The sequence below is a fragment of the Osmia bicornis genome, chromosome 11, assembly GCF_907164935.1.
Source record: "Osmia bicornis bicornis chromosome 11, iOsmBic2.1, whole genome shotgun sequence".
Lineage (NCBI taxonomy): Eukaryota > Metazoa > Arthropoda > Insecta > Hymenoptera > Megachilidae > Osmia > Osmia bicornis.
In genome coordinates, this window is record NC_060226.1 from 8,296,763 (window position 1) to 8,311,408 (window position 14,646).

Below are 14,646 nucleotides of genomic sequence, written 5' to 3' on the forward strand. Positions count from 1 at the left end.
GACTGTATACACGATGCATCGAGGAAGAAGCGGATCAAGCTCAGAAATAGAGCGGAGAGGGAGAAGGAAGAAGATCCTTAACGCCGTATCACGTGGCTGTAAACTCTGCACGCCGATGCACCAAACCGGAGGGCAAGTGAAAGTCTCGGCGAAAGACGACGTATCGGTGATGCAGCGGTGTGCAACTACGTATGTAGGTGTCTACGTGTGCGAGTGTGTGCGCCGTTTGACTGCATGCACCTCCATGCGTTTCTTCGTGCAACTTGGAAGTATACCTGCAAAGAAATCGATGGAGTTAGTATTTTGATAGCTTGCCTTTGTTAATTTACAAAGTTTCGGTTGAAAGTTTAAAGGGGCGATTGTTTTGTTAGACTGAAAACAGAGAGAGAAAGAGTTCACTCTGACGAAGAGTAATTTTCAAAGGATCGGATTCGACGAATGAAAACAATTTCTCGTTTCGTCGGCTTCGATCACCGTCGACGGACGTAGGCGCCGAATTTCCTGCAGAATTTCCTACCGACGTCGATTCGACGTGAGAATTTCAGGATCGTTGGAGCGCGACGAAATCGCGACGGCCCGTATTCAATCCTATCTCTGCTGATCGATTGCGACAGATTTCGTCGAGCCGCCGATCCCCTTTCCGACCATTCAACACTCTCGCCCCGTTGCCTTTCGTAGATTCCATCAGATACTCCCGCGATGCGTTTATAAGCCGGTGAAAATTTCTTTCGACTCGCGTTATAACGCGAATATTTCTTGATTCTCGAATAACCCGAGGAGCGCGGAAAACGAATCCATGGAAAAGAACGTATCGCCGTGGACGTTGAAAAATGCTGATGCAAAAATGTTAATTAACTAGACGGGAATGATGGAAAATAAGTGAGATAGGTATTGAGAGAGGAAGAATGCCACGGCAGTCGTAATGGGTTTGCAGCGGAGAAGCTGCAGGTAATAACCGGCGCGTATATAACGACACGATGAGTCGTGGGTAGCTTGGCCACGATCTTCCTTCGACGACTTTCACGAGGTTCCCTGGCTTCTGCTTATATCGTGTATATACCCGTAGAATATCTTCTAATACTTCGCGTCCCTGTTTCATTCGACGTTCAAAGAACTTTACAAATTATGCGACGATAAACTCTTAAAAAAGAAAAAAGAAAAGTTAGATTCATCGCCGATCGTAAGTTCTTCTTAGTACGATTTTTCTACTCGAATTAATCGAATTATATTAAAAGTTTTAATAACGAGGAGAGTTATCAGAGATATACCGTTTCTCGTCCCGTTCCTTCTGAATCAATATTTCATGAGAGATAATAATAGCTGGAAGGTGAAATCTAACGCGATCATAAATATTGATCAAGCGTTTTATGAATATGCGCTATTGGGGTCTGAATAAATCGATGATAGCCGCATCCGTATTACGCGAATAAACGATATCGATAATTGTCCGATTCGTATAGAGATGCTAATCGTTCGGTGAAAATTCAAATCATGCCCCACACGTGGTTATCACTTTCCCATAGGGTAACTCGAAGATTGACGTTGAATCCATTTATTCCAGGAGCAGAACGGTGCTCGCCGCGATTCCCCTGAATTCTAATGCAAACAGCCGTCGATCGAGGTTACATAAAATCGTTGTCCCCTTATCAAAGTAATCTGACGTCGTTCCGAGAAGATGCGACTTCCTTCATCGAGCCGGACCTCTCTTTCTCTCTCTCCATTTTCTCGATCTTCCCACAGGCGGCCACGTTCGCGGCTACTTTGTCGCGATTCATCCGTGTCTTGGGTTCTTAAACGGAATCTTCTCCACGGAAATAGCGAGCTCGCGATCGTCCTTTAAGGATTCAACGCGCATTGCGTAACTCCTGGAACGTGATTTAGTTTTTCTTTTTAACTCTCTCATATAAGAGTCTCGATATACGTAATGAAGGTTTCCAAATTATAGGATAAATAAATTATCAGAGGGATGAAAATGCATAACATACAGATTCGTTCGTTTATCTTTTTTTAATATTAATATTGATCGGTCGGTGTCGTTCGCGTGACATCCCATTGACAATTCGTTTCCTATTTACACGTTGACGATAAGAATAATAAAATAATTAATAATAATAATGATAAAAATAGTAATAGTAATCGCAAAGTCGTAATCATTGTACACTTGTTTCCGCTACAAATATACACAGATCTGCAACGTGTATATACGCCCCTATATATATATTTATAATGCATAACATTAAGTTAACGTCTCTTTTTTATACAGGAAACAGAGAAATGCGGACATCGTTAGGAATCTTTCCACATATATATATATATATATATATATATATATATATATATATATATATATATATATATATTTAATTGTTTAATTCTTGGCAAACGTATCGATACATCTCACTAATAAAGAAACAAAGGAGATTCGTTTCCGGGACAATTATTGGAAGAAGTTAAAATAAGATGAAAGGAAACGGTAAGTGACTTGGAAGAAAGGAACAAGTATGATAAATTACGAAAGAAACAGGAAATCGAGGAATGAACGGGAAGATTTAAAAGAGACAACGAAAGATTCGCAATCACGTCGAATAACTATTGATCGAAAAGAGATGTAAGTACAAAAAGATGACAACAGCTTTATTACACATTCTATTCCATATACTATAATCATTTTAATACGTACGTGATTCTCGTTTAATTACGGCCAGCCAGTGTTGGCGCCGGTGAATGAACGATCGATTAATCGGTGCTTAATCGATCTAGATCCACGCTGTACTTATTCTCTTCTTATTTATACAAATTTCGATGATAATTATTCTCACTTTTCCCACGAGCGAGACTCCTCTTCCCAACGAGAACGAAAAAAAAAAAAATAAAAGTAAAAAAACAAAAAGAAAATGTGACCTGACTTAGTGTTGGTAGACTCGTAATCGTTTATTTAATTATCATTATTATTTATTAACAGGAACATCATTCGAATCTTTATTCGTTACATCGTCATCGTACGTTTCTACAATTATTATCGTGATCATCACTATCAGCAATATATTATCACCACCGGCGTTAATTGATCATCGGACAAGTAGCGTCGTAGTGTGTACGTGTATGTGTGTGTTTTCGTGTAATTGTCGATCATTGTTACATCGTTAATAAACAGCAGCATCGTTCATCGTTACCGTTTGTTCGGCAGCATCATCCATATAAATAAATTAATTATCATCAACCGTGCGATAACAACACATAATCGTCATTTGTTCGCGCTTTCGTGGACGAAGTTGGCGAGAAAATAATTCCTTTTCTTTTCTTTTTTTTAGACAAATTTAATTTTGAAAATAGACGTACTTGATTATTTTTTTAATCCGCGAAATATTTAAAATTATTCATTTCTTTGATTAAGTTTCAGGTGGCCCTCCACAACAGTCAAGGAGTCACTAAAAGAACGATGACAGATAAAATTTCTCTTTTTTAATTTAAATTGAATCTCAAAATATTTATAGCAAAAGGTGCATCGAGGTTGATTTGAATTTTAACACTTTGACGAGCATATTGAAATTTCAAGTTCCTTTTCATCTTCGAAGATATACATAATACAATAAATACAAAATATAGTAGAGAATGATAGTGTAAAAATTCCACGTGACGGCGATTGTCAAAGTGTTAAAAAATATGATCACCTGGGAAAATAAGATTTCTCGCAAACTTCGATCTCGAAAATCTGGAATAACCCGTCCCGTCGTCGAAACGCCGTTGACGACGCCGGTTTCTCATTTACATATATATATATATATTTTTCATATATATTCTTCTATCTATATATATTTATATATTCATTTATTTACCTGTATTTATACATATCGCGAGTAATGTTTCACTGTATGATGCGTCGTATCGTCGGAGGCTCTCACACGAAAAGATTTCTAAAGTTGAACAAAGGAAAACCTACGGGTCGTTTTCCCTAAAAGGTTACTAAAATGTAAAGATAGAATATAAAGAAATTCATTGCTATACCTTTCAAATTTCGATGATTTTAATGCGGAATCCTTTGGAAGAATGTCCTGTAGGCTTTCTTTTGAAAAACTTTTTACAAAGAAAAAAGAGAGAAACACGGTTTAGAATGTGGCGTTATGGCGGGAATCGAGCGTGAATTTTGATTTTAGTGAGATTCCATTAGGGGGTGGGCGGTGTCCGCGGCGCGAGGGATTCGTCGAAGGAACAGTGACGACTTCCGGATCGAATCACGCGTACGCTGAGAGGGACGAAATTCGAAGAAACGTCGACTTCTCGTCTCTCTAGCTGGTTGTTAGTGATCATTGGATAGATGGTTCAGGGCTAAAACATGAATTTATGTGTTAAGCGCTCGACGACCCGGCACAATGGGGTTGCGAGGAGAACTGGGAATCCTAGAGTGCCGGGCAGAGTTTGTTCCAGTGCTTCCGGTGTTCGTTTGTTCGTCAAATTATCTCGGGACTCGATCCAGAAATCGTTTTCCTCGCGAACTCCTCGGGTCTAGGTCCGCGCGACGTCGTCCCCGAGGACGAAGCGAACAAAAAAAATAAATAAAAAAAGAAAATTAAAGAACCGATATCTCGTTGTACGTCGAAAAAAAAAGACAACGTTACCCGAAAGGCCGAAAAAAAATCTCACGAAGGGGCGACATCGTTTGAATCCTAATTCGTCGTAAACTTTCTCGCTCGTAACTATATACGCACGGTACATACAAACGCTCTCCTCTCTCGACTCGTTACTCGTCTACTCTCTCTCACAGTTAGCTCGCGCGAACAGACGGACACACATATACATATACATAATATATATCTATATACACATATGAAACACAATCACTCAGACAGACAGACACGCGTACTCTCGATGCATGCACGCTGGGTGTATCGCTATCGCTCGCAAAAAAGAAAAATTGTAAGTATCCTCGAACGCGTCTCTCTTAGCCACGGAGAGAGAAAAGTTCAGTCACGCGATTCGAAATAGAGAAAAGAAATGAAAAGAAAAGAAAAGAAAAGAAAGGAAAGAGAGAAAGAAAGAAAGAATTATCGGAACAATGATAATGGGATACGATAGAATAATATTAATAATAATTAGAATAATAATAATAATAGCAAATAGTAATAATAGTAAATAACAATAATAATAAATTAGTTCTGTACAAAGTTTTGCTTCGGACATGATATAATAATAATATTAATACCTAAGAACGGGTCGGACGACGATATCCGCCATCGTCCGCCTCCACAGCATTTTCGTACATATATATTTTATACATATATATTTTCCATTTGCTCCAACCGTCGAGCTCCTCACTAAAAGTCTCTTCATTTTATTTTCTTCATCGTCTTCTTATCGTTCCGTTGCTTCTTCGTCTTCTTCTTCTTCTTCTAAGGACTGAAGAGAGGCGTGCGCGCGTTCCTCTAGCCCCGTCGTCCGCCCCGTCGACATGGATCGTCCGCGCGATCGTCCGGCGGAACGCGCGCGTCAACTTCTTCCTTGCCAGCGTGCTGGCAAAGTCCGGTGGAACGTTCTCACGCGCGACGTCCTGCGCAACGGGAGGGAGAGAAACAAAGGAATCGCGAAGAGAACACAGGCACGCACGCACGCACGCACGCATGCACGCATGCACGCCCGTTCACCCGCTGGCCCATAACGGAGAGCCTTCACGGGGGTAGGGCGATGGTGGTGTGGTGTCGCGTTGGTACGCGAACAGTGACGAACGTAAGAGAAACACAAGAGTTTGTGCGCGTGAGTCACGGGGTTACACAGCTTTCATCGCGAGGAAGAGAAAGGTATTATAATAATAAGAGAGTCCAGAGTTGGTCGGCTGGCTCTGCGGGTAGACGAAACTACACTTCCGTCGCGAGCGTAGCCGCCAACGACGCGTCGTGCCTGTAATGATCGTCTATCACGTAAACCCCACAGCCGGTCTCGGTGGCGCCCCCACCGCTACCCGGTGGACCACTGCCACCCTCCGTGATAGTGGTCGGCCTCTTAAGCAACGCTGCTTCCGCCGCGCAACAACTGTCCGTCGTCGTGTTACTCGCGAACACGGACGACCTCTTGGCACTCTCAATGACGCCGACACCGACGCCTATCCCGAGACCAAGACCGAGGCAATCCTTCTCCTTCTGGAAGAGATGGGACGCCCTATGCGCCGCCGCCTCCGTGTTCAGTTGCTTCGTTGTCCGCGTTCGACCGTCCTGCAGCACCGGTTCTGGCTTGTAACCCGAGCAAGAGCTATCCAGCGTGACGTCCGTTTGAAACGAGGAGTCGAGGTCGTCCTGTCTGGCGGACGCGGCGTTGTTCACGCTCTTGTTCGCCGTCCATGTGTTCTTTATCATGTGAGCATCCCCGGTGCCCAGGGTGCACACGCTGCCACCGCCACCGCCGCTGATCATACCGCTTCCACCTCCGCCGAGTAGACCGACGCTACCGATTCCGACTCCGCCGCCTCCGGTCGGGCCAACCCCAGCGCCTCCGCCAACACCTCCCATCACACCGCCGCTTCTTTTGCTCATGCTGCTGTGCACAGCGTTCCGTTCGTTCTGCAGCCTTGCCTCTTCGTCGGCCTTTGCCTGTTCCCTCTTCTGTCGCCTCTTCATGCACATCACGGCGACGGCCGCGACCAAAACGAACGCCGGTACAGCTGTCGAGAGAGTGGCTATCACCACCACGTGTTCGGTGGTCAAGCCCGCGTCTCTGGGTTCCGCGGATGCTACGTGCTTCGACAAATTTCCCGACCAATAGCTGGCCCCCGAGGGTGGTACCGCGGGGACAGCAGCCGCCGTGTTCGACGGAGAGCTGGCAGCCACGGCTGCTGCCGGCAGGATAGCCGTTCCGCTTCCTACCTCTTCCGCGCAAGTGTTACCGTGCCAACCCTCGGGGCACTCGCAGAGAAATCCGTTCACTCGGTTCAGACAAGTCCCACCGTTTCTACACGGTGCACTCCTGCACTCGTCCACGTCCACGCTACAGTCCTTCCCCGTGAAACCGGGTCGGCACGCGCACCGGTAATCGTTCGTCCCCGAGATACACCGACCCCCGTTCGCGCACGGTTTAGCCAAACAGTAATCCACCTTGTCCTGGCAGAGTCTACCTACGTAACCGGGCACGCACTGGCAACGAAACTGATTGATCAGATCCATGCAAGTTCCACCGTTCAGACAGGGATCACCTTGGCAGTCGTCGATGTTGGTCTCGCAGCGTTCGCCGGTGAAGCCCGCAGGACAGGAACACCGGTAGCCAAAGGGGTTCACGATGTCCGTACAGGTGGCACCGTTCGCGCACGGATTCGGGGAACACTCGACGAGATGGGACTCGCAATCGTTCCCCGTGTAACCTGCCATGCAACGGCACACGTAGCCGCGAAGAGAGTCGTCCTCGCAGGTGGCTCCATGATGGCAGGGCGAATCTCGACAGGATCTTGAGGTGATCTCGCAGTGTCGACCGCGCCAACCGGGCGGACAGGTGCAACGATAAGCAGCACGATGATGTTGTCTCGATGATGATGCGTCCACGGACGTTTTAGGGACACCGATGCCAGTGGCGAGGCTAGAATTGCTGTAGGATGGCTCCATGTTGCAGGAACCACCGTTCAGACAGGGTTTCGAGTGACAGTCCAAAAGCGGCGTCTGGCAGTCAGTGCCGGTGAAGCCTGGCGCGCACGAGCAGGTGTACGAACCCTGGCCGGTGTTAAAGCAGGTGCCGCCGTTCATGCAGGGCTTGTGATTCGTGCAATAGTTCAGGTCCTGGTTGCAGAACAGCCCGCCCCAGCCTTCGTCGCACAGGCACTCCCAGGGTTTTTGGCAACTACCATGAAGGCAGCCTGGATATCTCACGCACTGGTCGCAGTACGCTCCCTTCCAGCCGTTGTGGCATCTGGAACATCAAGAATGGATGTTGCTCGTTAGCGATCCTTGCTTTTATTCCACGTTCAGGTGAAAGTAAGTTCGGGTGCTTTTTTCACCTCGACCAAGAGAAACTATCAAGCAAAGAAAGGAAGGAAGGAAGAAAGAAAGAAAGAGAGATGTCTCGCGTCGACGGATTTCTTTATCGACAAAATCTAATTATCGAGGGTCAACGAAACTCCCCTTTTCTTAGACATCGAATTCCTTTCATACTTGCGATTTATTGCGCTGTCCCAGGCTAGCTATTCGGCCACCGCGATTAGAGTCCCCAGCCATTCGAAGACGAATGTCAAAGACCTCGTTAAACGCGTATGAAAAATGACGGACCACGATAGACGACGCGCAATAAAGAGGAAGAGATGGGACGAGGAGGAATCCCCGTTTCCAGGTAACCGAGCTTCATACCGGGTGACTCTCGCGTTACATCCTCCGCCACCTTTCTCGCGAGTGAACACCTTTCCTCCGGATAGGAGAAAGGTGTTGCGACTAGCAGACTCTAATTACTGTGATCGTTAAATACCAATCGATCCCTACGGGAAAGTAGTCTTAAAGGATGTCATGAAACTGGACGCAAGGATCATCCCGTGTCCCTAAGTGGATCCGCACTGATCGAGTCTTTAACGTCAAAGTATTTCTTCTTCCCAGCCCTCAACCGATCGGTCCGAAAGCTTTTTCCCAAGGGTCACCGAAAATTTATATCGGCCAGTTCTCTTGCCCGAAAGAATTTCCAAGAAAAAACTCGAAAACGCGACTAAGAAGAAGGGAACACGGGGGACGCGTTGTAGCGAAGGGAGGAAAAGAAGCGGCGAAACGAGGATAAAAAGAAAGGCTCACCGCGACAGAGGATACGCAAAGGTGGATAAAAGGCAGCGCAAAGAGAGACGAGGAAGGTAGAAAGGAGCTGGATCCAGGAGGAAGGGAGGGAAACGAGGAGGATATGGTGGTCGGCCATTACATCCAACGGGGGTTACACTCGTTCAAGGAAGGACAAAGAGGGTCCACGGGTGAAGATAGAATAAGAAGCAGGGATCGAAGGAAGACAGAAGGAAGCAGAGAAAAAGGTGTGTATATACATATGTAGAATATTATACAGGCAGGCAGATAGAGGCACACATACACGGTAAAAGAGGGAGAAAGAACCTTAGCTCAGGAGAGACCAGTCGAAAGGGAGAGAGGATGGAGGAGAGAAAGAGAAGCATTAAGAGAAGGGAGGAAGAGCCTTAGCCAAGAGAGACAGCAGAGGAGGTAGAATTCGAAGGAGAGTGGGGAGACGAGTCGTCGAGTAGTGTTCCCACGGTTCGAGCCTCGGCACAGCCGTTCAGTATGCGGGTCAAGGAAAGGTTACGATCCTCTGTGTGTGCGCGCGCCTTGCTCTGCCCACTAATACCCATCCGCCTCTCTCCGTCTCTATATATACATTTGCTATATATCCAGCGTAGAGGGAAAGAGAGGGCAACCGTAGCCGTAGCCGTAGTCGTCGACGTCGCATGACTATACCATTAAATCCCATGTACACACCGGAGAGCGTAATCGAGAGAGCCCGTCGAGGGATAGAGACGGCCAGGGACCTAGAGAGTACACGGTTAGAACGGGACGGCATGAGACAAGCCGAACTGTGCCGCGTGGATATTCCTAGTCGTTTGTATACGCGCCTAGGCAATGAGATGCTCCAAGTATCCGTGTGATTCTTCGAGCTGTCTTCTCCGATCCGCGCCTGACTCTTCCTAGGACGCGAAACGGATTTCTGATTTCCGCGGCTTTCGATGTGCTCGATATCTCTCCCAAATACCACCGAGTACCGGTATTTGATGACACTCGGTCAATCAGCAAGACGAGAGGATCCCCCGAGTCGTCGGAGTACCGGTACTCGGGATGTTTAGTGTTAAATAATACCGGTACTCAGTTCATGTACCGGCTATACAATGAAATATTATGTATCGTGGAAGTATAGAATCCATTGGTGTATCGAAAGAGAGGGAGAAAGAAAGGATGACGGTTCGTAAAATGATGCACGATGTGCATCTTCATCGGTATTCAGAGATACCACTCGCGCAACCGAACATGGACTCCGAAATTTCAATGGGACACCGTAGCCGCGATTCTTTCACGTATCACGAACGGGGCCAACATCCCACGAGGCTCTCACGGCAATTGCTTTTAGCGATCATATCGACTATTTCCACGCATACAGGTACGCGGCCAGAAAGCTGATTACCCTTTTTGCCTACGTAATCGTACGATCGATTTAAAACGTGCCTCTTTTTTTTCCTCGAAAATAAACACGTACATAGAGTGTACCGATCGTTTGTTAAACGAGACCTATAACAAAGTAAACTCGCGTAATATACGTGCATCCTGGATAGAGGATCCGTGAACCTATTTCGCTAGACACGATCGCGATTTACTGGCACCACGTGTCGATGTTCCTAGCGGGAAATATCGTTGCAGCATCTCTCTCTCTCTCTCTCTCGTTGACGGTGTCTCGAAACCGCGGAACTTTAAGGTTACAGGACACTTCGAGCGAATTTCGCCAAGTGGTTCTCGCCGATACGGGGCATGAAATAAAAGAGAGTAAAAGAAACGAATAATATACACTGTTTTCGAAACGGTTACCGCCACGATATAATTTATCGCTACTCGCGTTGGTCCCCAGGCTTGTTTGTTTGCGAGACTACGGTATGCCCATAAATTCCAGGTCGTCTGGGACATTTAAAACGCGAACCACCGTGTTTTCTGGACGTCTGCCCGCCGGTCGGACTATTTTTGAAAATTATCACTTTTTTCCCAGCAGATGGCGTAGGCGGAGTACGGAGCGGATAGAGGGCGCCCGCGGAATCATTGGAAACGCGGAGGATGCCGGCCGAATGGAGAGAACTCACGAGGGGAATCTAGCTTGGACTGATGGCTGCGGCTAACGGGACAATTAACCCCGGTCGTACGGTAATTAGATGATCGAGTTAACTCTAAACCTCCGGGTTAAGTCGCTCAGCTCAGATTCGTGTCCCATCAAGAAGAATCTCACGCGGTCTCGGAATTACGAAGGGCACAGATACAATCCGCGTCCTCCTAATTCCATTATCGCGATTTTTACTCGACGATTGTTTCTACACGCGCCAGGCGAAAGTGTTCTTCTTCTCTTTCGATCGCGCAAAGATCTTTGAACCAAGGCTCTCGTATTTATAGCCAGTCGCAAGGATTCCCGGCAAATACAGAAATTCTCCGATCGATCTTTGGCCCACCAGCCTCTTCTTTTCGACTACTTCTCAAGTCGAATTAGAAGGTTCAACGACACCCGTTGTTGCTTAGCGATGAGAGAGAAAAGGATGGGAGACTGATAGAAAAGAAGGGAGGTACAGAAGAAGTTGGGAGCAAGGGTAAGAACGATTGGCACCTCCGAGTGCGCCTCGTTTACGACGGAAAGCAGTCGAACGCTTCGAATTCCTCCCCGTACTTTTCCCTTCGACCCGCACGCTCGATCGAGCTGAAACGAACGCGGGAAATCTGGCGATAATATTCTAATCGACCGCCATGCGAAAGAGAAATTCAATTTCATACGCGAAACCCGGAAATCGATGTTCTACCAAAGGATATTTAAATAGCGAGACTCGAATACCTTATTCTGATAAATAAAATGAAACGTTGAAAGGGTGTATCATATTTTCAATTGGAATAATCATTAAAAAAACAAAAATCTAATTGAACTGATTAACAGTGAAGTTTCGCGAAAGGCTCATCTATGGAGGCATCGTTGTTAATGCCGTGCGAGTATGATACACCGTCGTACAGGTATCGAGTCAGGAATGTAATATCAGCGAAGAAGAAGAAGAGGAGTTAGTTAAACGAAAAGAGAGAGACAGAATAAGAATACGTATATGTATGTGTATGCGTATACTCACATGCATTCGTCGGGTCGATTGCAGTGTCCGTGCTGCTCGTCGCATCCGGGCAGGCAGCGGGCTGAAACGAGTAAGAAAAAAAAATCCAAAAGGTTAAGGCAACTCTCCGCAAGAGGTCGATCGCGTCCCTCACGACTGCACGACCGGCTACGTAAGGTAGATGCATACATATGCACAGCGATGCATCCGATGCATTCCACTCTTATAGGTAGTCGAGCACTGGAACTCGATAATTCACCGGGCCTACCCTACCGCACCAACGGCCTCCCGGTTCGTTGTTAATCGAATCGTTAAATTGGCCGCCGATTCTCTTTACGAAAATACTGTGACCAGTTTGGAATGGTTCTAGGTCTGGGTCATGGCTGACCCGTAAAGGACACGACGGTGGGCAACCGATTTATAGACACGAAGACGAGATCGGTTCGCGCCTCGAATACCCGATGGTTCGTCTAATTAAAATTTATGTCATATGTACCACGAATCGTTCCTGTTTTCCCGGAATCCTGGATGGGAAAGGAGTCTGACCGCACGATTCCTTGCATAGCTGCACGTAGACTAGTCAACGATACGTGCGCACGCTAGCGCTCGAGTACGCTCCCGCGTCCCACAAGGATGATAAAATTGTGTCACGTGTGAAGATCCCTATCTTATCACCTCGAATGCACCTCTAACACCCTACTAATTGGCCAATTCGACCCTGCACTCGGGAATACCTGTCAAGGTAGATCCAGAAACGAGTTCAACTTCGGTCTACTTGAACTCAGGATAACAAGAGAACAGAGTGAACATACGGATGCTCGATTGAAAGACAGGGCTGCAAAACATCACAAAGGAGTGTTTTTCCTCCGGGGAAAACAAGCTAAGCTGACGAGCGCACGCTGGAAAAACAGGGACAAAAGTGCATTCACAGTTGGAGAAAGAAACGCGGTCGACCCTGAAAATGGTGGCCCGTCTTGCTGAATGAATAGGGGTTGAAGAAATTCGATTTCGTTATGTGAAATCCAGTGTGACGGTAACAAATGTTGCGATTTAATGTCACGCTAAAACGTACCCTGAGGAGCAGAGAGAAGAGGACTTGTGACCTTGGCACCGAGCGCAACGGCCCACGAAGAACGGCTCTCTCCTCTCTCGTCGGTTCTCGAGACTCGAGGCGTGCTAAGGAGAGAAGTATGGGGTATTTATAGAGTGGAGAACCAGAGGGACGACTCTGGCCTGTTCCAGCCTCGTTGATCCCGCGGGACGGCACAAGGAACGGCCGAATCGCAGAGATTCCACGAGTCTCTGGCAAAAAACGAATGCGAAGGGATGCGAGGGAACCGATGTTCCTGAATTAAACCGGGATTACGGCAACGTCTGACTGCCACAGGTTTAAACTTGGACCTGGCCTGGGGATGACGTTGCTGTAATCTGCATAGATCTTTTTTATCGGCCGATCCTCAACACTTTTTGAACTCGTGAAAAGAAATAGTGATATTTGTGTTTGGTGAACGTACGTCAACGAGAAGATAAGGTGAAATTAGTGGGTCGTAGAACGAGGAAAGGTGTTTAAGCTCCAGGGCTTAAATTGGACGGCTAACTGATTTAGAGCTGCTATTCTTGTTGACGCCGACGATATACGGTGGACCGCCAGCTGATCGAAAAGCGCAACCTGCGTCACACACTGGGGTAGAATTCCACTCCATCTTTCCGCCTTCGATCAGCTGGTTAAAACAGCTACTCTGTATTATCAAAGAAAATATCCGTGAGTTTATTCTAAAAAATAGTACCAAGTTCTAAAAGCAGTGCCAAGTGAATTAAGCGCACAAGCACGGGACTTGAGAGATGATCTGTTAAAGACCCATTAACATATATCCCCTCGGAACATTGCCATTTGTATCTTGGTCAGCATCGAGCGAGGCGAACTTTCCTCGCCAGCTGATCGAGGAAAGAGAAACACCGAGCGCGGACAAAAGCCGCAACCTGCACGCAATAAACCCTGAAGATACCTGAGCTGACCAACGATCGTTTCGAGGACGCACCCGTTACCAAGTCTACGTGCCTGCAGCGAACAGTGAAACGAGGGCAAACTCGGTTCCCTTTAAATGTCCACGAGGGGCACACGGACGTTGTTCCCCCGATGAAATTTCACGGCTCGTGCCCAACGTACCTATCGATTTTTCCTTCCTGCCGAGTGTAACCGGCATTTTCTCTGCCTGACCTTTCGCGGAATCGGCGAGAATAAGAATTTCCAGCTGAATCCCAAGAAAACATTCGTTTGGAACTTATTGTCCTTTCAGTGATATTAATGACGATCATGCAGCAGAGAGTAATAGTTAACCTGAACGAACCAAACTGGTCAAGTGTCCGGATACATCTGAACGACAGTGTACCTCGAGGAATCTACCTGCGCTAAGAAAAAGGTGAATACGTTCGGCAGGTACACCCTGGCTCCCATAAAGAGAAACGAAGGAGATGGAAAAATGCGACGTGGTTATCGAAGAAAGGCAGGAGGAGAGGAGAAGGGAGGGGTTGAAATGGAAGCGGGGACTGTGAACTGGAGTCCGGTGCAGCAGCTGTTGGTTAAAGCACCGACCTCTAGCTGCAGCTGTCAGGGGCCCACTCTGGCCTCTTTCGCCTCGGCTCACCGTCGTGTTGCAGCTGCCTCTCTGCAACCCCTGTAATACGTGCTGGCACCCCCGAAAATGTCTGCCGTGCCCCAACAACCCTTACCCTATCCTCTAACCCTCCTAGCCTTGTAGTTAACCCCTTCTGCAGGATGATCGAACCATGCTACCAAGTGTTGTAGACTGCTTTTTGTATTTGCTCTTTCAGGCCTGGCTGATTAACCCTTTTAGTCCCAG

At 47.0% G+C, this 14,646-nt stretch overlaps 1 protein-coding gene across 2 annotated transcripts in view; it reads right to left on the bottom strand.

Annotated features, from left to right (window-relative positions):
- Positions 1 to 2,613: 2,613 nt before the first annotated feature.
- The window catches only part of LOC114873921 (neurogenic locus protein delta), a 34,413-nt gene continuing 22,380 nt past the window's right edge, over positions 2,614 to 14,646 (bottom strand). For both annotated transcript variants that reach the window (XM_029182720.2, XM_029182722.2), the window contains 2 exons: positions 11,807 to 11,867; positions 2,614 to 7,881 (listed from right to left, as the gene is read on the bottom strand). In XM_029182720.2, coding sequence (XP_029038553.1) covers positions 5,850 to 7,881; positions 11,807 to 11,867 — 2,093 coding nt within the window. In that variant the 3' untranslated portion in view covers positions 2,614 to 5,849. The remainder of the gene's footprint in view (positions 7,882 to 11,806; positions 11,868 to 14,646) is intronic.